Source organism: Parus major, chromosome 1A (genome assembly GCF_001522545.3).
Source record: "Parus major isolate Abel chromosome 1A, Parus_major1.1, whole genome shotgun sequence".
In the NCBI taxonomy this organism is placed as follows: Eukaryota; Metazoa; Chordata; class Aves; order Passeriformes; family Paridae; genus Parus; species Parus major.
In genome coordinates this window covers 65,945,624-65,970,479 of record NC_031773.1, presented here as the reverse complement: position 1 = coordinate 65,970,479, position 24,856 = coordinate 65,945,624, and the positions used below count along the sequence as shown (strand labels likewise).

At 38.2% G+C, this 24,856-nt stretch overlaps 1 protein-coding gene across 1 annotated transcript in view; it reads left to right on the top strand.

Annotated features, from left to right (window-relative positions):
* PIK3C2G (phosphatidylinositol-4-phosphate 3-kinase catalytic subunit type 2 gamma) overlaps positions 1 to 24,856 on the top strand; it is a 173,366-nt gene that overhangs the window by 65,102 nt on the left and 83,408 nt on the right. Inside the window, exons 14-18 of the mRNA XM_033514641.1 lie at positions 1,011 to 1,125; positions 2,495 to 2,625; positions 8,482 to 8,670; positions 19,727 to 19,820; positions 20,888 to 20,982. Coding sequence (XP_033370532.1) covers positions 1,011 to 1,125; positions 2,495 to 2,625; positions 8,482 to 8,670; positions 19,727 to 19,820; positions 20,888 to 20,982 — 624 coding nt within the window. The remainder of the gene's footprint in view (positions 1 to 1,010; positions 1,126 to 2,494; positions 2,626 to 8,481; positions 8,671 to 19,726; positions 19,821 to 20,887; positions 20,983 to 24,856) is intronic.

Below are 24,856 nucleotides of genomic sequence, written 5' to 3'. Positions count from 1 at the left end.
CCTCTAACATCTTCCTCTCAGGTGAAAAGCAGGCATTCAGACCTCATTTACCTGGCTGGCTCTTTCTGCTGCAATATCTAGTGATTCTCTCAGTTGTTTTGACTGAGCACTGTTTAAAGAGATCTTAATGAAAATTATTTGCCAGTAAAAGAAGAGATGCTGAACATAATTGAATTTCCAACCTCACTACTCATTAAGATGTAGACAAATTAAGGGGTAAACCCAGTGTATTATATCTTCCTTTATTCAGGTGCTGCAATCTAAATTTGATTGGTTTGTTATGCTTAGAATTTACACCCGAACTTTCTGATTTTCTTCAGGTTCTCTAGACTGAATTGTGCTGACCTGACAAATCATGCTGGGTTTCTTATCTGCTGGCCACATGCATGGCTGTGTTGCTGATAAGACTTTCTTGGATGTGTAGTGCTCAGACCATAACCTTTCATCCATCCAAAATCTCTATGTGGCACATGTGGCACAAACTATCCCACTCCAACTTCTTTCAGCTCTTTAGAGACTCTCATATCATACTTCCCCCTCCCTGCCACCTACACATAAAATCAGCAGGGATCCCTTATGGATGCAGTAGATAGCCATGAGTTTCTTTTTTTTTGTGGAATAAATATGCTGCCCTCCACCTTTTACTGTGTATCGATGCTTCACAGTCTCTACCATATTTGCCCTCAAAATTAAATCTTGAGACAAATATTTATTATCCTTATTTTACACCTGGCTTAAAGGGCAGCCCCTGTCACACATGAAGCCAGTGGTAAAGTGACTCAGGATATCTTGACAGAGTGATTTTTTTTTCATGAGCCCTGCAAATGCAGAGATGCTGCCGTGGCAGTGAGGCCATCAGGATGCAACCTCTACTGGCTGAGGCCAGATTTGTACTAGTCACATAGAGGGTTTGCTCTCCTTTAGCTTGTCTTTTAAGCTCTGCAGCTCCATTTCATGGGATTTCAATGAGGCCTGCTCCCAGTGAAGCATTTCTCTTGTGTTTCTTGCAGGAGGTTGATGGGTGGAAGGGTGCTGCTCAGCATGGCGCGGCACAGCACCGTCCCCACCGCAGCCATCACCCCGGGCATCTGCAGCACCGAGGCACCAACCTCACTCACACTGCAGGTGAGGAAGCCAGAGAACAAAGAAAAAGCTTGTTTTCTAACAAAGTGCAAGAAAAAGGGATGTTCCCACCCAAACTCAAAATCCTAATTCCTTTACAGCTGCTCGAATACATCAGGTCTGCACCGTAGTTTTGTCGCCTTTCCAGGTTGAGTTAGCAACTGGGTATTTCAAGGACAAAGCCAGTTGTTTTCTGTATTAAAAATCTTAATGTCTGTCAGAAAATGAAATATAAAAGCAGATAATACAAATAAATGAGCCTGGCCTAAAAATAGCCTTGTTTTAACAGACGAGCAAATGGGGATTTTCCAGGCTGAGGAGTTCAGTCAAAGACCGTGCCTTAAAATAGCTCCCCCTATTAATAATTCAGGGAAGTTGAGACAGTAAATGGCTATTAATTTATATCCACTGAAAGAAATGAAACAGAATTTCTCGTTCCTTCCCCCTCTCGTTTTTAGTTACTCCCAGCTGTATAGCAGTGTCACAATTTGTGAACAAGATGGAAATGTTATAAATATATATTTTCATAGAAAACCTAGGCTTGGTTTGAAGGAAACCATAAAGTTATCCAGTTTTATGATGCAACTGAGTGCTTTGTAGGGAATAAATTTGTTAACTTTTCAAAGAGTGATGCATATCAAATACTTATATCAAAAAGTAGATATAGATAAGACATTTTGGTGTGCATTAATTGACTAAAGCTGGATGTGAATTGAGCTGAGTTTTGAAGAAAAATCTGAATTTCCAGATGAGTCTACTCATATTATCAAGTATCTCAAGTTTTGTAGTTTTGGTTGAATGTTTATTTTCTCTGTATCTTAAAAAACATTATCCTTAATTTCTGACAAGCATGTGTAAGAATGGAAAATTGGTAGATGCTGTACAATATATTTATAAATTGAACATCTAGAAGAGAAATCAGGAATCTAATTTCCATCTCTTGCAGTGACAAACTACACATCAGAAATAGCTTTACTTTTCAAAAAACAAAACAAATCTACATTAATCAAAGTTTTCCATTTGAGAACTGTCTCATTAAAAAAAAAAAAAAAGAGAGGAGGCAAAAAATAAGAAATTGCTTCACCTTTGAGCTTATGCAGTTCCAATAAAATTGTAATGTGGTGGATGAAATTCTCCCAGGAATATTAGGTTCTACTGATTTCTGTGGATGAAATTTATCACCAAGACATTTAAGTAATATATTACATACAATGAGCACCCTCAAATAATTATCCCCTCTTCTTTTTGTCACACATTGTATACTCCCTGTACAAATCCAAGGTAACATTTCTTGACACTTGTATTGGAGATTATACATTGCTAAAACCCTTCTATCTTTATTTCCTTTCTTTTCTTGTTTTTTTAAATAAAGATTGACTTCCCAGAAACCGACTTGGAATTCATTAAACCTGAACCTGAAGAAAGGAGAGGTGATCTTGTAGAGCCAACGCCAGAGTGCCTGAAGCACATTGCAAGACTCTCACAGAAACATTCTCTCCTGCTGTAAGTTGTCCCCACCTGACCCTGCTGGCTCTTGCTGTGCTGTACTTACCCTATCGATCACAATTAAATGTATCCAATTTGTTAAAAACAAAATTTTCCTCTGAAGGAGCCTAGCTTGACTGATTTGAGAAGTAACACCTCTAAATGAAAGAATAGATCACAGCAAGGCCTAATAAGGCCCTGGAGGTGGCAGGGTATTTTACCAGTTTACAAAAGGATTGTTTTTCCCTTTCTATTACTAGATCTTTTCATGTCTTTGAGGCAAGAGACTAATTTTTTTGTTCAAAACATAGGATTTTCAGGTAATGCAGTACATCTGTATCAGTATTAGTAAGAACACCTTTAGGTTCTATGAAAACCAGCCTCCTTTAGTTATTAAACACTCAGACTTCAGATAGAGCTGTGAAATGGCTTTTGAAAAATCTGTTTCAAGTTATAAGCAAGGAAAGAAGTATAGAAAGTTCAGCTCTCACTGATAAAGTGGATAAAAAGGTAGATAAAGTGGAGCAAAACACACTCTGAAATGAGGTAGATTAGTATTCTCTGCTATATGAATGTTGTGCTACTAATTAGGATTATGTACTACATAAAATAATTTAGGGTATAATCAGAGTGGGATTTGGAACAGAGGTGTTTACAGAGAGCCATTATTCTAATGGCAGTTAATTGTGTGAATTAATCCTCCATCAAAGGTCAAAAGGTGCATTAGTTGTGCAATAACTAAATAACTTAATTCAGCACTCTCAGTGGGATATGATGTATCTGTTAAGAAGATTTTTCTGTGTTGATTTCTATGTTGGTGGTTTGAGGATTTTTTAAAATTATTTTTTAAAAAAAAGAGAGACAAGTTTCCTGTTGCATTTTATATTTAACTTTCACAAAGACAGATGAAAGGTAAAATAATTTTTATTAACAGCAGGAATTGTGATTTGAGGTTTTATTATTCTGTTTCAAAATGTGAACGGGATGTCAGTATTTTATTATAGAGAGCCACGGTGAGAGTGAAATTTCCACCTGCAAAATATGCTTTGGAATGGTTTAGGGAACCTCAAACCCAATGCCTGTGACCTCTGTTACCATGGCAAGAATTCTCAGCAAGAAGGAATAAGATCATTAAGAAATTAGCTAAGTACAAAGTAATTTGTCAAAGAAGACAGTGCATGACATTTCTCTGCTGCTAAAAACCTTGATGTCCATTTTACTGAGAATGCTGCATGGTTCTTGTCTTCAAGGTTTGGGAAGGACACAGTAGATGTGGAAAGTGTGCAGGAAGGGGCAGCAAATATCATGAAAGGGCTTAAGCAGCTCTTTGACCAAGAGAAGCTAAAAAGGCTCAGAATCTGTAGCTTGGAGTGAAGACTAGAGGATTTCTGTGCATTTAAAATTAATTTTTGTAAAATCATGATGGTGATAGACAAGGTAAATGCCTCATCAAACCCTGCAATGTTTGAACTTAAGGACATTCAATGAAACAAATAGGAAATCAGTTATCAAGAAATGGAATAAAGTACTTCTTTAAACAATCAGTGGTGAGCTTTTAAAATCTGCTGTCACGAAGCTCTGAAGGCAGATATTTGTGAAGGCTAAACACAAATTCATGCATAAGAGGTTCATGAATAGTTTTTACAAAGGACCAGCAAAGGGTAGATTTTATAACATCCATAATACAACAATTTTGGGTTATATGTGATTATGAAGGGAAGAGACCACTGAAAGTCACCAGTTTGGAGTTAAGGCTGTCCAGGTCCTTGGAGGAAAGGCAGTGGTAGTCCTGTGTTTTCCTGTAGTTTGTTGTTTCCTGTTCTCTTGTCTTGTAAATGAATCATCAAGAGGAGGGGTAGAATATCTGGGGCTTGAATAAAGCAATTTCATTTTTTGGTACTTTGTAATCCAGAGGAATCTGTCAGCCTGTAAATTTTGTATCAGAGTAATTCTTTTAACCTTTCTCATTCATGAGATATTTATTTCTCTTAAAAAACTGCAGCATGTTTGTATCCCAACACATTATTGTCATGATAGCTGAAGATTTCTTTATTTTTTTCCATATATCAAGAAAAAGAGAGAAATGGAGGCAGCTTTTTAGTGGCAGTACCACTCTGTGCTGGTGCTTCAGGCTCAGAAGCCTCAAATATGACTGTGAAATAAGTGGGTGTCTGTGGTCAGAAGACAGGAGAAACCTTTCTCTGTCTGTCAGGATCCTTCTGTTCATCCTACTGGAAGCAGAGGGAATATGTGAATAGACAGAAAGTTCTTAAATCAGTGGTAAAAAAGGAAGAAAGAGTGGTTAAAACCAGACAGCTGCATGGTTTTCTTTCTTACAGGTTGTTGAATCCTGTAGTGTTGTGAGTCCAGCACGGCCACAAAACTGGCAGCATAGACAGCAGATCCTCTCTGCAGGATCAGGATCCAAGTCTGCAGCTGGAATAGATGCAAATACATATACATTTTTATATATAGTACCAAAAAATTGATTTTCCCAGTAGCTTAATCTATCCAGCAGCTGGGCCCAGATCTCCCTGCTCTCCCCAGCTGCTGACACCCAGACATAAAAACCCTCAAGGTCCACAACTACACCGGGCTGGTTGCTGGTGCTTGGGCCTCTCCCTGTTACAGGGATGTGAATCTGCTCCAGACACATGGTCTTGCCAGTGGCTCAGACTCCTCTCTTTCTGCTGGGTGGCTCAGATCACCAGTCCCTGTGGCCAACATCTCCTGGATGTTGATTAATGAAGATGTTGTTGAGTGGGACTGAAGGAAATGAACGTGGCTCTTGTGCTCCTCACAGCCCTGCACTGATCCTTGGCATCATCACCAAGCCAGGCACGAGAGATCCAAGAGGAGAGCTCATTAGTTACTGCTAGCTGCTCTGGCTGACTTCTGCAAACATTTCAGATGCGAGCTTCTGATTCCTTTTAGGATTACTGTGTTTGAAATACAAGCCCCAGAAAACTCTGCATCTGAGATAAAGGCTGCTCTTTGAACCTGATGCAGCCTGCTTGCACAGCGTGTCCCAGAGGAGGGGTGGGAGCATGGTTTGAAGCCAGGACCATGACAAATAAAGATGGTTCCTGCCATCTTTATTTCCTTCATTCATCGTTTTCCTTCTACCTTACTTTTCCTCCTCTTCCAGCTTCCCTTTTCCTTTTGGCCACTTACCTGGGAAGGATCTCATTTGGCTACCAGTGGTCACAAGGGTCCTGCTGGAATGAGATGTGATTAAATCTACTTCCAGTTGGGTGAACAGTGGAAGAGGTCTTTTCTAGTCTCTCGGTGGAAGGGAAACCTTAAAGTGAAAATCAGAGCTGGGGGACAAAAAATTGCATTTTATATATTTCCTGCTCTCTCCTCTTTTTGTCTTTTGTCTTGTTCTCTTTTAGTACTGAATGTGAACAACAAAAGAAGATCAGAAGCATTTAAACTCATTTTTTGCTGTTCCCCCCTCCCACCTAAAATGTAACACCAGCTAACAAAGCCTTCAGAGAAGCTGTTTTCTTCATTTAGCTAAAGGGATTAATCAAATCCTGAATAGAAAACTGCTGAATTATTTAGGTTATGAAGTATTTTGGTTTTATTTGTGTTAAGCAGAAGGCTATATATTTTAATATATATCTCATATAGAGGGAAGTATAGATGCACCACTACCTAAAAAAACAAAAACTTAACTTTTATCTCAAAAAGAGGTTTAAATATCATCTTAACCCCATTGAGACAAAGAAATGCCCTTATGTATGCAAAATATTTTTACTATCTAAAATGTTTTATTACATGTTTATATAAAGTCTTGTTATAACTAAGAAATTTAAATTAAAACTTAAGACACTCCTACTCCACCCACCCTTTCATTTCATCTCTGATCTTTAAAGCATGGAAAAAGAAAATGGAATTACCTCTGAGTAAAGTCAGAGGGAGAAATCTGTTATTTAGAAAACATGATACAAAAATTGATTTCTTATCTCCCTTTGCAAGCTCAGTAGAAGCTTTAGCTGCTTTAATCCGAACAACAGATTGTCTAGTTTGGAGGATGCTGTTTGAAAGTTGAAATCTCTGCCTAAAGTTATCATTTAAAAGAGGTCCTTTAGCTGAACTGTCCTGCAGAATGTCATCCAAATGCACAAGATAACCAGACAGGCAGTGAAGTTTTAGGCCCACTTTTATCTCTTTTCCTGTGTGTGTGACTTTTTCACATGATCACAAAGGCATCTCTCTATTGTCACAGAAGACATGCTATGAATTCTGGAGTTGTTTCTTGAAGTCATTACCAAAATGACACTTTTCCTGAACTGATTACTGAAAGTCATGATTGGTATCACAGTTAAGTTCATCTTCTGCATACATTTATGAGTTTCTTCTCCTAAAGGGAAGAAATTAACATCCACTCAGGAAAAAACATGCTCATTTTTGTGCTGTTGCTTCTCTGCTCCTAAACACTTGGCAATTCAAAATTGCAAAGGAAAAAAGTTCTCTAGTGCCTAAAGAGCCAAAGGATCTCATTTCTATGAGCTGTGAATGACACAATCTTGACAGCTAGAGTGGGGCTAAGATTTTTTTTTCAGCTAAGAATGTCCCAAAACATTGCAAATAGAAGGAAAACAACCTTGGAAAGAGTGTAAATACTTGGATTTTGAGTGCTGTTTGCACATCTGGATAATTAAATGCTTGTCTGGAAGCAAACTATTTACTTACTGCCTTCTACTAGATCCCTCTCACCTCATTCTGAAATATTTAGCTTTTGTTTAAAGTCACAATTGTGTTATGCTATTAACTAGATGCAAACCAAAATTGGTCAAGTGTGACCAGGAAAACCAATGTTCTTCTTGATTTGAGTCATTATTTGTATGAACTGGGGATCAGTTTGCTCTTTCAGAGTTTGATTTGGAAGGCTCTGATATCAAATTAAGGCCATTGTCTGAGCTTGTCTCTCCAGGGAAATTTATTTTCCTGTTTTCTGATGTGTCAGAACCTGAGATTTAATATGCATGAGGCAAAGACATCTGAATTGTTGACAAATCAGATGATATAAGGCAGAAATTATTCTAAGGCATTTCTCACTGTGGTGAAATATGGTGTGATGACTGACCATTTTATCAATATGACATTTAGATATCTAATACCACTGTCTGGTATATTGCATCCTTTATTTTTAGGGTTTTTTTTCTCTTTTTTTTGTGAGTACAGTAAAGCATGGCAAGCTAGACTTTTCTAAAAAATTGTTTTACTTCCTTTTTCCACAGCCATATCAGCACTAGGGGTAATCACACTCTGCATGTGTGTACCTCTGCTCATGTTTTTGTGTATATGCATAGATGTGCCTTTTATTTTAAAAGCAAATATATTAAAAATAGAAACACCTGCATTAAAGAGTCAAAGCAAGGGCAGGAATGAAAGCTGTGACTTGCATTGTTGTGTGTCTACTTGGGAAAGCTAGAGATGATTTGTAGAAGAGGGATGTAATAATAATTTACCCAGTGACAACTGTACCTTCTTTGTCAAAAAACCCCAACCAGTAAAAACAAACAAACAACCCCAACAATAGAGACAGCAGAGAAGAAAATTGAGAGTGCTTGGAATGTGAAATAATCGTATATATATATATATATGTGTGTGTTGTGTGTGTGTGTGTGTGTCTTTTGACACTTCATTTTTATATGACCTAAGGCTGACAGATCCAGAATAAAAGTATCACTTTTCTTATAAAAGCTGGTCTACAGAAAATGATATCCTACCCCAAGGAGAACATGTACTTAGCTGAAAAGCAGTGTACTGTGTGACTTGGCCCCTCTGCACAATAAAGTTTGTTGCTACACAAAGCTTCAGGTGGTTTTAATTTCAAACTGAATTTCTAATCTTCTTTCCCAGACTCTCAGAGCAACAGAGAAGAATCTTGTGGTTTTATCGCTACTCCTGCAATAATCAAAGCTGCTCCCTTCCTCTGGTGCTGGGCAGTGCACCCAGCTGGGATCGAGCCACTGTGTCAGAAATGTACGCCTTGCTGAGGAGCTGGAGCTTTTCTAACCCTCTGGAGGCACTCGGGCTGCTGACTTTCAGGTAAGGGAAAATTACCCAAGGAGGAAAGTGAAGATAAGCAGAAGGATCACCTGCTGGTTAATTCTGTGCTCCAGTTTGCTCAGCACACTACCCAGGTTTGGTTCACTGGCTGTGCTTTTGTTCCTCTCTGGGTCAAAGTGAAAATGGAGTTCCAGCTCTTGAGATGACCTTGAGTGTGCCAGACATGTCTTCTTGGCTGAGAAAGATTTCTAATTTTCAGGATAATGAAAAGAGTATTTCATTCTCCAGAACAGATTCAGGCAGTTTCTGGTAACAGGTAATCAGTCAAATACTTATCACTTTCATAGCACTCCACAACTTCAAACTGCTGTACAGGCATGAGGTGAATAATGGGAGATAAGGAGGACTGAAACATGCCTCTAGATCATGCAATAATCTATGTAAATACATACAGTCCCATGTGTAAGCTATCTTTCTCAAGTAGATTGGATGAAACTTTGAAGTCAGTTGAATAAATTCTGTTGTGGTGCCTTATGTTCCACCCCCACTTCTTGCACTGGGGGATGATTGTTTGTCAGGTCACTTGATGCTGGAGATATCCCTACCCATGATGTAACAGAGATGTCAGGGGACAGAATCTGTGTCAGCAGTTACATTCCCTCCAAAAACTTGGGAGGTATTCTGCATCAAGTGACCTGTAAAAAACATTACACATGCAGATGAAATGCTTGAGCAAATTTGTTTTATCAAGCCGTTGCTTGTCTTGGGTAAGCACAAGCTGCACCAGTTTTGCAATCTCAGTTTCATGCTGTACCTTTGGAAAGAAAATAAACCTCCTCTAAAGCTTTACTTGGGAAATATACTGTGACTTGATACACTCACTGCCATATTATTAAAAATAGATCTTTAATAATCTAAAATTGATTATTTTCTCTGGATGCAATTTCCTAAGAATACTTGTATCCCAGGTTTCTATCTGAACTGCTAGCAGTTTCATGTGTTTGCAGACATGTGCTTTTTAAGTGTAAGCATAAAAAGCAAAGATCCTGACAGATCAGAGTCTAGAGCATAATATTGTTATTTATCATTATAAAATTATTAAGATCCAATTCTAATTTATAGAAGATCCATGTAGAAAGGAGTATAGGGCAGTGTGTTGTCTTCCAGACTTCAGAGTGGAAAGAGAATTCGATAGGGTTTGTCAGAGCATGCCAGGCTTTTAGATCAGACCTTTTGCCTGATTCTATTTCTGTATCTGGGTGGCATTTCTGCAAGTGAAGGGCTTGATTGTTCTTTGAAGATGCAGCTCTGCACGAGGGTGTGGTACAGAATATCAGTCCTTTCAGGTGCTTCAGAGGGTATTTAATATTACTCAGTTTGTCCCCCAGCTTCTCAGTGTGATCAGGTGCAGGGTACCCATTGTTCATTCTGGCCACACAAGGATTTCTGGCATGGAAAAGGGGGGAAAATCTCATCACTTTGTGTCTCTTATGCCACCATGGGGAGTGGCTGGCACCTGCAGCTGTGCCAAAGAACAAGTACTTCTCTCCTGATCAGGATCTCTGATGGCTTGTCCCTGGAGTTTCTCACGGAAGATAATATCAATCCAGTATCTTTGCTTCATGGTAATATTGCAGAAAGAAGTTCTGGATCACAGAACAAATCCTCTTAAGAAAAGAAATCTGCCCCTCTCATATCCACAATATTTTGTTGTTACATGAACAACTGGGAAGCTAACCTTCATAAACACAGAGATTACATTTCCTTAAAGATGCCTAGTTTCAAAAATGTCTGGGTTGCTGATTTAACTGCAGAGACACATGGATATATGCAAATATAGAGAGTGGGTTGAAGGAGAGGAGGACTTTCCATATAAATGGATTTCTGAGGTTTCTTAGTTCCCTATTTCTCAGTTTTCTATCATTTGAAAAAAATACAGTAGCACTGGCTAGGGTCCAACCTTACTTCCCCCTTACCTTCACTGACTTTGGATCACAGGCTCTTTAACTGAGCTGGTTTTGAACATTCACTCAACTCTATCCTGTTTTATGTTTGGCATTGACAACTCATCAACTCAGTTCCTCACTTCTATCATCCACGAAACAGCTCTCTGATTTCTTGTGATTGCTAAGACACGGCTGAAAGATCCAAGTTCATATAAAACACGAGCAGAATATAAAATAAATGCTCTTCATATATTCATGTCTATTTTAAGGAAGTGTGTTACCATCACTATCAAACCTTGGGTAAGGAAAATGAATTAGAGATGATCTTTGTCTACAAGTACTGCTGACAGGAGCAATGCACTAAATCAGCCCAAAAGTCTAGAGCATCCTCTCTCCAGTCATGACCAACAACAGCTACCCAGGGAACACAATGAAAATGGGCCAAATTTAGTGACACTGCTACTCTCCCAACTTTAAGTATTCTGCAGTTCAGAGACTTCTTCAGACAGATTTTTGTTGTTGTCGTTGTTGTTGTTGCAAGAGCTCTCTCGCTTTTTTCTTCTATGATTTTTTTCAAAAATTAAAATTGATTCTGAGGGTGGCCGTGACAATCTGTAAAAACTTAGGGTTGTCTGACTTGAGGGCAACCCAGGCACAAATAAAGGAGTGGGTACAGTGGAGTACCCAAAAGAGAAACACTCTAATTAGAAATAAAAATAGTGACAATGCCCATAAACCATGCACAGTAAAGGGACAAGCTCCAAAGACCAGAAACAGGGAAGTAACAACATACATTCTTGGGGTGGAACATTCTAGAAACAATAGCATATCTAGAAGACAAGTAACCAATAGGGGAGCAGAATTTGGACTAATTAACATAACACTAGGGGATTGTGTGTAGCTCTTTCAAGCTCACTCTAACCTAACAAATGTTTCCCAGGGCTTGAAACTAACACCTGGGGCTTCAAGGCTGAAGTTTTTCTGGCCCTGCATCCCAGCAGGGCTGACTCCCACAATTCTGCATAAATATTCAGTTTACAGTAAAGCAAGATCTGCAGCTTGGCTCTATGCTGTATTCTTTCTATGCACCACAATTTATCAATGCCATAAAAGAGACCAAGAGTTTTCAGTCACTCCAGATTCTGGATGCTTTCTTTGGTGGAACTTCAGTTTCCAGCACCTTTAGGAGAACCTGAATCTCTGCTGCAGGCATGTGCTCACTCTTTAGAAAGAGTTCTCAAAATTTTTCTAGTCACTTCTGCAAGCCTTGGCTTGGGATCTCTAAATTATCCTTCTCAGAGCAAGCAAAGCAGCATCTCCTGGTGATTAAACTCAAACACCCATTGGTGAGGACAGAGAAATGAAAACCATTGGAGATGTTTCCTCACAGCCTGGGTTACAAAGCAGCATCACAGAGCTTGGGGAGAGGTATCACAGCCCATCAGATCAAGCCCCATTATCAGAAACCTGAACTGGAAAGCTCTTTTCAACTTTCTGAAACTTCTAAGTTGTTTTGTTCACCTCACAGTTAAATGTACCCTTTAATAGATGTTTCTTGTTCTTTGAGTGTGTCTCTCTTGTTTATGCTCTTCCACTTTGCAGGCAACTCTCAAGGCAGGCAAATGATAACATGCTCATTTATGCAGTGGAAAGGAAGAACTTTTCATAAATGGAAAACACAATCATGGTACATTTCACAGATAAATTCAGTTGCAACCTTGAATCCAGTTCTCGGAGCAAGTGCATTGATTCCTAGAGCCCTAGAAGCCAATGCTTGAAAAAAGGGAATTTAAAAAACCATTAGTGTTTCTTTAATCAATAAAGATGCAACGGAGAGGATGGGAGGGGGGAGTGTAGAAAAAGATTTTACACTCTTACCTCTAATTTCAGGGAAGGATGGTTATAAGCTGTTGCCTGAAAAATAAAATCATCCCTAAGGCAAAAGTTATAGAGGTGGTCCCTCCTACTCAGAACAGCTTCTTGGTGCCCTGTGCATTTTGCCATTGATTTTGCTTATTGAGTTTGGTAAAATGCCAAGTTTTAGAGAGTTAGAGTTTTCTGTAGCTGTACCCACACTGTGTGGCACACTAGCCAGGGAGATGACACCAGTACACTCCTTTACTCAGACAATTTCCTCAATGACAGAAGGAAGCCAAAGCCAGGGTTAGCAATGCCATCATTTATGATGTTTTGTGTATGTTTAGGACAACCATAATTGGGAAATTTTAGTCAGGTTATCTTGCTATTCAAATTACTGCAAAGGAAAGTCCAAGCATATTTGTTAATCCAACCAGCAAATGTCTTCTTCAGTTTTGTTTGTATTTTTCCTGGCCCGTTTAGAGTACATTTGCAGCCCTGGAGGTGTCATGGCTGGGAATGAGGAAATTTAGCTAGAATCAGGAAACAGCCATGAGAGGCATGTCTTTTTTTCCAGCACCGTGCATGGCTGCATCCATTTTGAAGGGAGAACTTGAAGTAATTTGTGGAGGTGAAGATGCAACCTCCCTGTAAGGCTTAATAATCTTCCTAGAAACTTCCTGCTGAATTCTAATTCCATCAGGGCAACTGCACAGGAAAGGACATGCCTTTAGAACCATTTGCCAAATCAGTGCTGTAAGACACAGTTTTGGTTATAGCATCCCTCAGCCTGTGACTGTCACAGTACTGCTCTTGATTCTCACTTTATGCAGCAGAGTGGCTATTGCATTTCAGAGCTTCAGATATCTAACCAATAATTACAATAGAAAGTGATACCATGAGGACTGATTTTGTTCCTATGCCTCTGAAAGCCAAACAAATTGATAATTGTTGCATCAGATTGTCATTGTTTTGATAAAAGGAGAATTAAAATGTTCTCTTGGAGCTCACAGCAGAATGCCCAGCAGAGCATTTAGGAACCAGAGAGAAGCAGAGCATACCTTGCCTGTTTGCATCTTGTTGCTTGGCTGTAGTTATGCATCAACGTGGAGAGCAAACACAGGCTTAGGCAAAGAAATAAGATAAGAACAAAGCAACACTCCACAATTAATTTGATGTACAGAACACGTTACTGATAATGCTTTAAAACTGCTTATGCTTAATATACATGAAATTTAGTGATAACTTAATGTATGCATTGCTAGGAACAGACAAGTCTTTTTAAGCAGTGCCATGTGATGAATTCTTTATTTTCTTTTTAACTGCTTTTAACCATTTTTAGCTTTCTTGACAATAAATATGAGGGTACTACTGTAGAATGCTGTAATAGGATAGAGACAACTATGTGGAATATTGCATGCTTTCTGTGCATAAATGTGCACTTTAGTCAGGGAGCTTAATCTGAATAATCATGTTTTCCATGGTTTAATCTTCAGTTTTAATGTAACAGAGAAGTTTGTCTCTGGGTGGGAAGAACCTTCTAGATCATAAAGGTTTCAAATGGAAACTTCTTTTTGTTAATTTCTTCCTACTCTTGTCCTAGGATATGGTTCACCATATGGTCTCCATGACATCTTAAACTTATTCTTAGTTGTTTCAGTCAGAATTTCTTGTAGAAAATCTCTGAGAGCACCACTGAAAGTATCTTTTTTGTGAGTAAATTCCACAGATCTATCTGCCAATCAATCAGCCAAAGCAAAAGCGAGTGAATATCACCATGACCTTTGCAGTGCGTGGGGTTGGGAAGCGTTCACATGACCTCTCACAATGAAAAGTGAATTTTCTCTTCAAAAAAAATAAATAATAATAATAAAAAAAATATGAAAATGTGGTGTCCTTCTTGCTGATGGTTTTTGTTGTCTTTCTGTACTTTCCTTTAGTCCTTACCCTTTTCTAACCTTCATACACTCACAGGGTGTTTTCTTTAGAGGCCTTCAAAGGAATGAAAAAATCACAAACAAAAAGTCCTGCTTACCTTGTCTGTAAGCTAAAACTATACACCTTAGTCATTATTCCAGTAGTTTTCTCCTTCTTCCTGTCTAACTGTTTTTAAAATACTTAAACTGGCTCACAAAACTTCCCTGTCTATTCTTTTAAACATTTCTTCCATATTTTCTCTCCTGTCCCAGTAGCATCCATCAATAACATGATACCCTTTACTACAAAAAGGTCTTTTTGTTTTCAGTTGGTAACTTTATTCCAACAGGTTTGCTAGCTCAGCTTTCTTTGTTTCTGCCAAACTTAATAACATACATTTCTTGGACTGAAGTTTTTCTTTTTTGAAAATGCAAGAGAACTTAAAATGTGAAGGAAAATGCAGAAATAAGTGGCATGATATAAGCTTCTGCCTTAAAAGATGGCCTGTGAAAGGCTACATTGTTCTCTTCAGAGATCATCACATGCCAGAGAACTGAGAACTGAGCATTTCACTTACCTGACAAATATATTCCAGCATAGGGCTACTTGAGGCAGCACAATAAAATTAGAATAGTAAAGCTGTTAAAAATGAAATGCACATCTATTTCTCATTTACAGTCAGCTCACCACTGGCAGATGCTAAAATCTCAAGAGAATTTCACAGATCCACAGGACACCTCAGCAGTGCTTAGCTGTCTGTTTGAATCTGATTTAGCTGAAAGGTACAGCTAGACAAATAGCCCCCGACTGGCTAGCTGTATGAAAAGAATCAAGGGCTGAAAGTTGTCCTTATTTCTAAACCAAATTGTAATCTATGCTCAAAATTCAACTTTTACAAAAACATCTTCAAGTCCCAAGGGAGATCTAATAATCTACTTAGGAGTTAAAAAATGGGTGGCTGTCAATCACTGGCATCATGCAGAGAGGGAAGAACAAAACTGCTAAAAGGGTGTTGAGTTTAAATAGGTGAGTGTTTAATGAGAGGAAAATAGTTTCATTACTTGTGAAGAACCCAAATTGTGAGAAAAGCTGTGAAGGGCACATTTGAAGTCCTGTAACTGAGGACTAAACTCAACTATAATTTACATGTTGTTTATTTTTTGGTAGAGCCTGTGATGTTCCTGATGTGTGTAAACCTGGAACAAATATGTAAGAAGCCATGATCTCTGTTGTGGAGTACTCCTTGCCTTAAGAGAGAACAATTAAATTGGCCAAAAGAAAGTTGCAAGATATTACAATGCAGCCAGGCAAATAAATGGGGAACATTTGGGTTCTAATCATTTAGACCAGAGCCACAGCACAGTGGTTCTATTCAATTATTTATTGACCAATAGGTTGTTTGATGAGGGGAAAAAAACCAGAAAACAACTATAAGTGAGTGGAAACTTAAACCTGGATGACAGCTACCATTTTGAAACTATGCAATAAAAGAATCTTACAAACATTGTTAAAAGATTTCATTTTAAGATGGGTTTTTTAAGGTAAATTCTCAAATATTTTGGTGATAACCATGAAGCAGCTAAGAAGAGGAGTCCTCAAAGGTCCTGCCTTTTGAAGCAGAAGTCAGAGGCCACATGTCAGGAATTCTGTCAGTTCAAATACTTAAAAAATTGTTCTGATACAGACAGACTGTGCTACAGGTGAGTTCTTTCTGAGGAGTGTCCCCTTAAAGACTGGAATATTTAATTTGTTGTGATAAAGTTGTCTCACTTCTCTGCTTTCAGAGTTTTCAGCATTAGTAAATAAATAACTGCATATTCATTGCAGCAAGCCCTGGAAATCATCTCTCCTCTAATATCCAAACTATAAAGCTCTTTTTCTTAGGCCTGAAGCGATTTTTCTTGCATTGAGTTAGAGTCAAAAAATAATTAATTTTGTCCTCTAATCAAGACTAATTTATGGATTATTAAAATCAGATTTGATGCAACTCAAACATTTGCAAGATTATTCACTGGAAAAAAAAAAAAACAAAACCCTTCCAGCCCTAATTAAGTATCAGACTACAAGATGGCATAGTTTCCAGGCACGTGAAGGGATATTTTTTACTCAGATCTGCTTCTAAACTGTTCCTTTTTATTGGCTTCTAGCAAATAAACTGGTGTCTGCAAGCATGAATAGCATAAGCACCATGTAAAACTGGTGAAGTTCATAAGAGTTTGCTGTAACTCCAGTGTTTCTGAGGATGTTAAATGCTTGCTCAAACACAAATGTAAAGGGGAAAACAAACAGAAATAAATATTAATAATAGAAATTCAATATTGTACTTGTACCTGTGGCCCTGAGCAACGCTGAAATTCAAAGAAAGCAATGGCTATTACATCTTGGGATTTACAAATTGTCAGGTAGTTAAAAAAAATATTCTAATTGCCCGTTCTGTTCAAAAGACTGAACTAAGCCTCAAGCTGACCTCAAGATTTACAAGCTGAAGAAAACAGTTTAGTCACCAAGACCAACAAATTAATCCAAAATCTCATTCAAAAAGAATGACAAGAGCCATGTTTCCTGAAGCAAACTGATATTTCACCCCAGTGCCTGTCATTGCCCTAATCACACCTCCTGGCACTGCTTCTGGTAACTTAGGCATGGCCCTGGTTTTGACTTACATCAAATCATTTCTAAATAAATCAAGTGTTAGCTGCTGGGTTTTCCAGAAAGTTTGGGATAAAAATAATTTTCTCATTCTTTGTCTAGCTGGAAAAAAAAAATAAAAATAGGATTTTCTCTCCTCATTGCATTGCGTGTGTTCAGATCTTGGCTGTTGGTAAGGACAAGCTGTAACTGAGTAATAACATTTTTCTGCTTGGCCCTGTGCCTGTGTAGAGTGTATTTCACTCTTCAGTAGCCTGTTGAACTAGGCAAGAAGGGGAAGGAAAAAACTCATTTCCATATTATCTGCACATGCCTGGCACACAACCCTTTGGAGCAATTGCATCATTAGAATATAGGATGATATGGAAGGGATTATTATTTTTAATATATAGTCCTCCTTCAAATATGTTTAGGTCTAAATAGCTATGTGAATATTAAAGTCACAACTTCTCATTCCTAATGGGTTGCTTAGAATAAAGAAGTAAAAAAAAAAAAAAAGAAGCCTTGCAAAAGATCTAATCTGTGCCTAGAATGATAATTTATTTATAATGCATTCCTCCTCTCCCCATTGAGGCCCTCTTGGCATTATACAAAGAATTATAAACCATATTAGGAACGTCATTAAATATGTGCCATAACAGACACATAAATAGTAAATGTAAATAGTAAATAGTATTTTTAATAAATTTTTAAATAGTAAAACCAGACCTGAGTCGCATTGCTAAAGGGTGTTGGAAAGTGTTACAGGTTGCAGATGGCTGCAGCCTTAAAAACCATTTTTTTCAACTCCAACTTTCCACCTTTTTTTTTTCTTAAAATCAAAATATCCCCATTTTTATTAGATGGCCTCTAGTTAATTCGCTGCTCAAAGTGTACACACTGTTCTGCTTCAGCTGGTTTTATTGAAATTAGGAGCTGGAGATTCAAGCAGCAGGTGCCATTATACTGCTGAGCACTTCACTTTACAATTTCTTCTCTTTTTATCTTGGTAGCAACAAGCGGTGGCTGCCGCAAATACGGTACTGCCTTCGCTGCTTCACTTCAGGATTTTCCTTCTGTATCATTGGCAAAAGGTGCTGGGTGGGAAGGGAGCAGTCTGGTTTTGTGCTGAGCCCTTGAAGCAGTGACACTGCTGGCCTGTGGCATCTCCTGCCCAGCACAAAGGTCTGATTTCAAAGGGCTTTCCTCAGGGTGCGTTGACGGGATAACCCTCGTCCTTTACACATCACTTTTTTTGGTGTGCTCTCTCCCAAGAGCCATATCAGCTCGGAGGGCAGGGATTCACTGCCTTTTGTGGGGCAGGTGCTTGCCCTCGGGGGCTGGATCAAAGCCCACCAGCTCTTCTGAACAACACCCAACTGACTGTGGTGCTGTTTGAAGACATTTCTGCCTCTTAGGCAGAGATGACCCTTCTTGCACCCCTGTAACTGAATCATCCATGAACATTTCCAGTTTGCTCCAAGAGAAGACAGAGAATATTCTTGGGATGGCAGTGGAGAACATGCAAGTGCTGATACAGCAATAAGGGTGACCCCACGTAGCACCCATCCACAGAAGAGCACATCTGCTCCTTTCCTTGTTAAAGCAGAACAGCAGCAAAACAGCCAAATTTGAACCAATTTAGGCAACTTCTGCGTATGTGAAATTCCCTGTGTGTAAAATCATGGAATTGTTAAGCTTGGAAAAAACCTCTGACACCATTGAGTCCGAACTTTAATGATTAATGTCACAACTGCAAAATGCAAAAAGATAGAAATTATTTTTATATTTTCAAAAGAAGTGCTTAAAATATTATCTTTTTGGCTTTCAAATGTTCAAAGAGGCACTGTATACTTTCTTTTTCTCTTACAAGGGAGAAAATGTTAAGAGAGTTTTGATCAATCAGGTTACATTAAAATTTTATTCTCTTTCAAAGAAAAGTGTTTTTATCATCTATGATATCCAGCTTTCTTTTCCTGCATTGCCACACCGTGTTTTCCTCTTTTATCATTTTTATGATAAGAGGTCCATCACAAAATCTATACCAGGCTACAGCCACCCTGGTTTCAGCCAGAATTAGTTGAGAATGTAGCTTTTACTGAGTTCTCAAATGTTTTCTCATCAGAAATGTCTCTTTCACTGACTTGGAACCTTTCTGGGGAAGGTCTTCATTTTTTTACCAAATTTCACATAATACAATCCTAAAAATACCCAACCCATGTTTTCAATTTCAAAATTGCTTTTGTTTTAAAAGTGTTTTTGATTGTATTATGACAGAAAATGGAAGAGCTGATTTGGGAATAAACTATCTGAAATGAACCCTCTTTGTATGGGAAATTTCAAGCTTTTATGTTGTTGCTCAGAACAAATGAAGTGTTCAAGTGACTGTTAATAGTTTACATGGCTCAGAAATTTCCTATTTCAGGTAAGAAAGAGCAGCAAGAGATCTGTAATTTGCTTCATGATTTGGGAAATTACAATACGTGGTAGTTCAAATTCTACAAGGTTTTTAAAAATCAGGTTTTGGGGTTTTTTTTCCCCCATGTGGGACTGTAACAGTCAATCCAATTAAGTCATCTGTGGTGTGTTTCTTGTTACAGTAAAGCAAATTAATTGATTTATTTTTTTTTTCCCCCTTGTTAAATTTTGAGAGAAAATCATCTTTTCTAACATCTTATATCAGTGAGAGCTCAGGAGGGTTGCAGTGGCCTGGTAGCTCTTAATGACACCTCTTTGTTCTGCTCTAGTTTTCCAGATCAAGATATTCGCAGGGCAGCAGTCCAGCAAATAGAAAATGTGTCAAATGATGAATTGTTAGAATACCTCCCACAGCTGGTTCAGGTAAGGAAGAAATTGATAGACAAGGAAGTCCTCTGTGCAAATCAATAACTTCATTAAATACTTTGGAAGCTTTCAAATTGGACAAGACTTTGTAAGAGGAATAAATCTTGCCAAGTGATGCAATGAGGGGATTAAAAACAGGGCTGGGGGAGGGACTATTTCCAACTTAGGAGAATGGAATTGTTTTGGCATTCTGATTGGGCTTTAAATATAACACATGAAGGTATTTTCAAGTAACAAAGAAAAGTAAAATGTGCATCTGAACAAGAGAAATTCTGCTTGGGTGACAGGGCTTCATTGCAGTCAAGGAAGGAGATTCTGTTGCCACAAACCACTGGGTTTTTAATGCCACATATACTGAGAAAACCACTGTCATCACAGAGTAAAGTGGACATTTGGGTGTGGAATTCTCTCTTTAGAGGTGCACATTGCATTTCACTGGAAATTAATGTTTTGCAAGCTCTGGCACCACTGCTTCTGAAGCACTTGGAATGATTGAATATGTCCTGTGCTGGGGCTGAGCAGGAACTTTTGGAAGCTTTATCCCCTCACTTCATAACACCGTGCATATGGATGACCCACCATCCACACTGCAAACCTTCTCAGGGTTTCTTTCTGTGTTTGTGATATCTGCTTATCTAGATAAACATCTCTATGTGTGTTTATGATCTGTAGTCCTCTACTGTGAGGCAGCAGAACCTTCACAAACTGCTGCGGCCTTTCACCTTCCACACCTTCTGTTCTAAAACAAGTTTATTTCCCAAACCAGATAATCAGATTAAAAATGAAATATAGCAGTGATAGTTTTATCTGGGGAAGACAAGCTGCATATTTATATGCATGTTAACACAGAATCAGGGTGGTGTCTGCCTGCCTTAGAGGTGGTGGTAGATCCTTGTGAGTTGAAGTTTCTCTGCTCATTGCATTGCCAGAGCAAACCCCATGTATCTGATTGCTTTGATCAAACTAAGCACTGGGTCCTTTCTGCTTAGTTTTATAACAAAAAAAAAAAAAAGACACCAAAATCAGCATAAAAATTATTTTTATTATAATTTTTCTTTATTAAGGTGCTCAAGTTTGAGTGGAGCCTTGAAAGCCCTCTGGTGATTCTCCTGCTGAATCGTTCTCTTCAGAGCATCCAAGTAGCCCATCAGCTTTACTGGTAAGAACATTTGCCATTGCTACCACATGTTCATATCACATATTATTTTATGTCACAGTGAAATTTATCCATGATTCCTTTGGTGAAAAACCCTCTTTTGGTTTAAAATCAACAGAAAAACTAAGTTTTCTCCTTCCCTTTCAGAGCTGGTTATGGGTAACTTGTATAAAAGATCTTATCTCTGCCTTCATTCTGCCCCTGGGCAGGAGGAAGAGGGGGAAGTTCTGCTCCCTTAAGTAAAATACTGTTTGGTTTTACAGCTTTTTTTTTGTTTGTTTGAACCAAAAATAGCCTTCCCCAAAATTTACAAGCATTGGTTCACTTTAAAAGGAGGCTAGCTGCTTTTGTGATTTCCTTGACCTCTCCTGAAGCTGTCAGAATTCTCCTGTGTGTCAAAAATGTTTTCATATCAGTCTGACTTGTGATAGTAGAGTTTCCAACAGTTCTTTTTCATGGTTATGGAGAAGCTGCCATTCACCACCTGCCTCTGCAATATAAGGGCTCTTCTTGCTGTATTATTGCATGGGGTAATTACTCTGTTTGCTGTGCTCTTACCTCAAGGCTCTCTGAGCAAGAATGTGGCTTTCTGATGTCTCAACATCTGCCCTGTGATTTGAAAACCAAACTCTGGTGTGTTTTCTTCTTTTTTTTTTTTTCCATCTTTAGTAATGATGGATGAACTGAGCTTTCATTTACAGTTCAGATCCCTTTAACCAGAGCTTTCTTCCCTGCAAAGGAAAGGAAACAATTTGAAATGTAGGCATTTGGTTGATGAACTGTGGGGCTGGGAAGAGCATAAATAATACTTTCATACCTGCATGGTCTCTGGAAGTGTTAGTGGGGATAAAACAGAATTATTAATGTGTTTGTTTTACTGGAATGAGTAGGATAATGTGCTTAATGAGCATATCTTTCAAGTAAAGAGGAGCCACATTTAGCGAGCCATTTTTCGACAGTGCCTGAAATACGCCTGAGACGATTTCTACTAATATTAACCTTAGTCATACTGTATATAAAACATCCAGTCTGGGGTTTTAAATATGCCCTAAGAGCTGGCAGTTTTCCTGTAAAATCAGAAATTATATCTAGGGTTCAACAGACAGGAGATCGTCATTAACTTGCCTGTGTTTTCTTTAATTCCTCTCTCCATCTCAGAAGAAAAATTACTGTCTGCAGTCTTCCTCTTTACTTTCTAGTGCAAATCCTTATTTCCCCCCAAATATTGCTCAAGCTGTCTAATATTATAATATTGGGAAATACAGAGCAGTTATTCCGTCCTGAATATATATGGTTATCTGGCACACTGCAATATAAAGTGGTAAAATAAATTTGTTCTATGTACAGCTTAATACACTACACAGCTATATACATTTAAAAACTACATCCACCTCAAGCAGGTTATTTCTCAACACTCACTGTATTCTCTGGTTTTCCTCTGGTAGTAACCCTGTTCATGCTGGGTATCTTATTTAAGTGTTTAGTTCATATGTTTCAAGCTAAACTTGAGAGAGAACATAAATGTGGCAAACGTCTCTTAAAATTTGGTGTTTGTATTCATCATCTACAATCTGGGGTTTTTTGGTTACTCTACTCCACCATGTTCTTCAGAAGCAAACTGTTTTCTACCCAACATCCCAATTTATGTAATTACTGATATTCCTACTCCCATATTTTAAAAGGCAGTTTCTCAAAACATAAATTCTACTTACAAAGTTTACCAGTAACTTTGTGACTTTTATTAAGAAAAGTCCTAAATAATTAATATTTCCTTCACAAATTGAATTTCGGTCATTATAAAAGTAAGATAAAGCAGGTGTTTTCTTTCACTTATTTCTAGAGAGAATTTTAAAAGAAGTTCATTGATTTAATAATGTGGGGATCATGTGTGTGCATGTACATTCAGATAACTTTTTTAAGAAATGTGATTAGGTTACATTTTATTCTCAAATGTCACATTCTGTTTCATTATCAAATTAACTATCATGAAGCAAGGGCTGGCAAAAAAAGCTTTAGTAACAAGTTTTTTATTCATTTTTAATTGCAAAGAATGACATTACAGTAAAAATACTGTTAAATAATACAACAATGTGCACACTGTATCTGCCCAAAATAAAACTTTGAAAAGAAGGTTAATGCAATATAGAAAACTGGTGGTTCCAGAGCCTCAGGAGAAAATTCAACTGATTTGAACTTCCATGTTTTACAATACTATTGTAAATTTTGAAATTACTAGAAAAGGTGGGGACTGTCAACACTGTAATTTATTTTAATGACAAATATTATTTATAATATGATGTCAGTTCTTCCAAAATGACTCCATTTCCCTGCAGGTCAGAGATAACATAACTTTTGTAATACTAATGTTGGATTGCCAATTGTTAATTTCTTTTCATCGAGCAGTGATAAGTTTGTCTAAAGATTTTATTTTAAAATTATGGGGCATTAACTGGCAAAGGTGGACAGAACAGAGGGAGTATTCACCCTTGGGACATATCTTCAACCAGAATAGTTTCAGTCTGTACTTTGCTTGTATCTGTTGCAGATTTGTTCCATTAATTCTGCTACTGAGAATGAGAAGGATCTTATACCTCGTTTGAATATCTGGGTTTTTTCTTCTCATTTGTGTCTTCTCCCTTCTCTAAATTCTTGAGTAATTTGGGCCATCTGCTTCCATCAGTGTTTTTACCTCCTCACTGGTACTTCTGAATGCCTTCTCCTTCCCAAGGAGACTAAAATTTGCCCATGCAAATACTGTGCCAGCACAGGACTCCTGTATCACTTAAATCCCATTTTAGTCTTATTTCAGGACTTCCTAGTGTCCATGATAATTATAATTATCATAATGATAATTATCCCACCACCTCCCAGACATTCTCACTGACACTAGTGCCACCAGAGTTCCTGCAAGGCCAGAGGGCTGGAGCAAGTCCCCCATTCCCTGGAGCCATGGTGACAAGCCATTAAACTGGTTTTAGCAAAGCACAAAAAGTTGCTTGAGGGAGAAGAAACCTGCTGAGCCCTTTTGGGCCTTCCTGCCTGCTGAAAGCCTCTGTTTATCTCCTGGATAACTCTCTAATTTCTCTGGCTGAGAAACTTGACGTTTCGCACACAGGTGGGTTTTTTTGTCAGCTTTTGTGCTGGAGTTTTTAATCCACCTGGCGTCCTGCCAGTTGGTTTCCCTCGTGTTTGAGTGGTTTTTTTTGGCTTTTAGCTGCTGTCACAGGTGGCAGCTGCAGTGTGGAATGGGAACAGCTGGCTGGGGCAGCAGGTGGCCAGGAGAATGCTTCACAGATGGTTGCCTTCCACGGGAAGATTGAATAACAGGGAAAAACACGGTGTCCTCCAGGATCCGTGGCAGCTGCTTGAAGGTGGTGCTAAGGAACAGGTTCCATGGTCATGGAAGGCTGGGAGTGTTTGTAAATTCTGCTAGAGCACAGGGAACTGGTTTGCTTAACTCAAGGAAAAGTCAGGTGAAAACCCTGCTGATGACAAAATGTCCTTTTGTAGCTTGTCCTCTAAAAGACTTCGGAGAACTTTCCCAGTTTTTGGCATTTCTGAGCTACAGGTTGACTGACAATAGAAAAAGGAGTAGTCTCCTATCTTTTCCAAATCCACATCTTATAGAAAAGTAAGAATGTGAGATTAAAAAGGAACTTGATGGAATCCAGCACTTTGGAAACAATGTGAATCAGACTATTGATTTCATGGCTAGAACATAATTTTTATATATATATATATATATATATATATATATATAAGAAAAGAACTATAAGAAGCAAAAAGAACATAGCAAGGTATAAAAGTTTAAAAAGGCCCCAATTACTTTTCCTGCTCTTGGCAGGTTTGTACCTCAATACCTTCTCCAAAATCATTA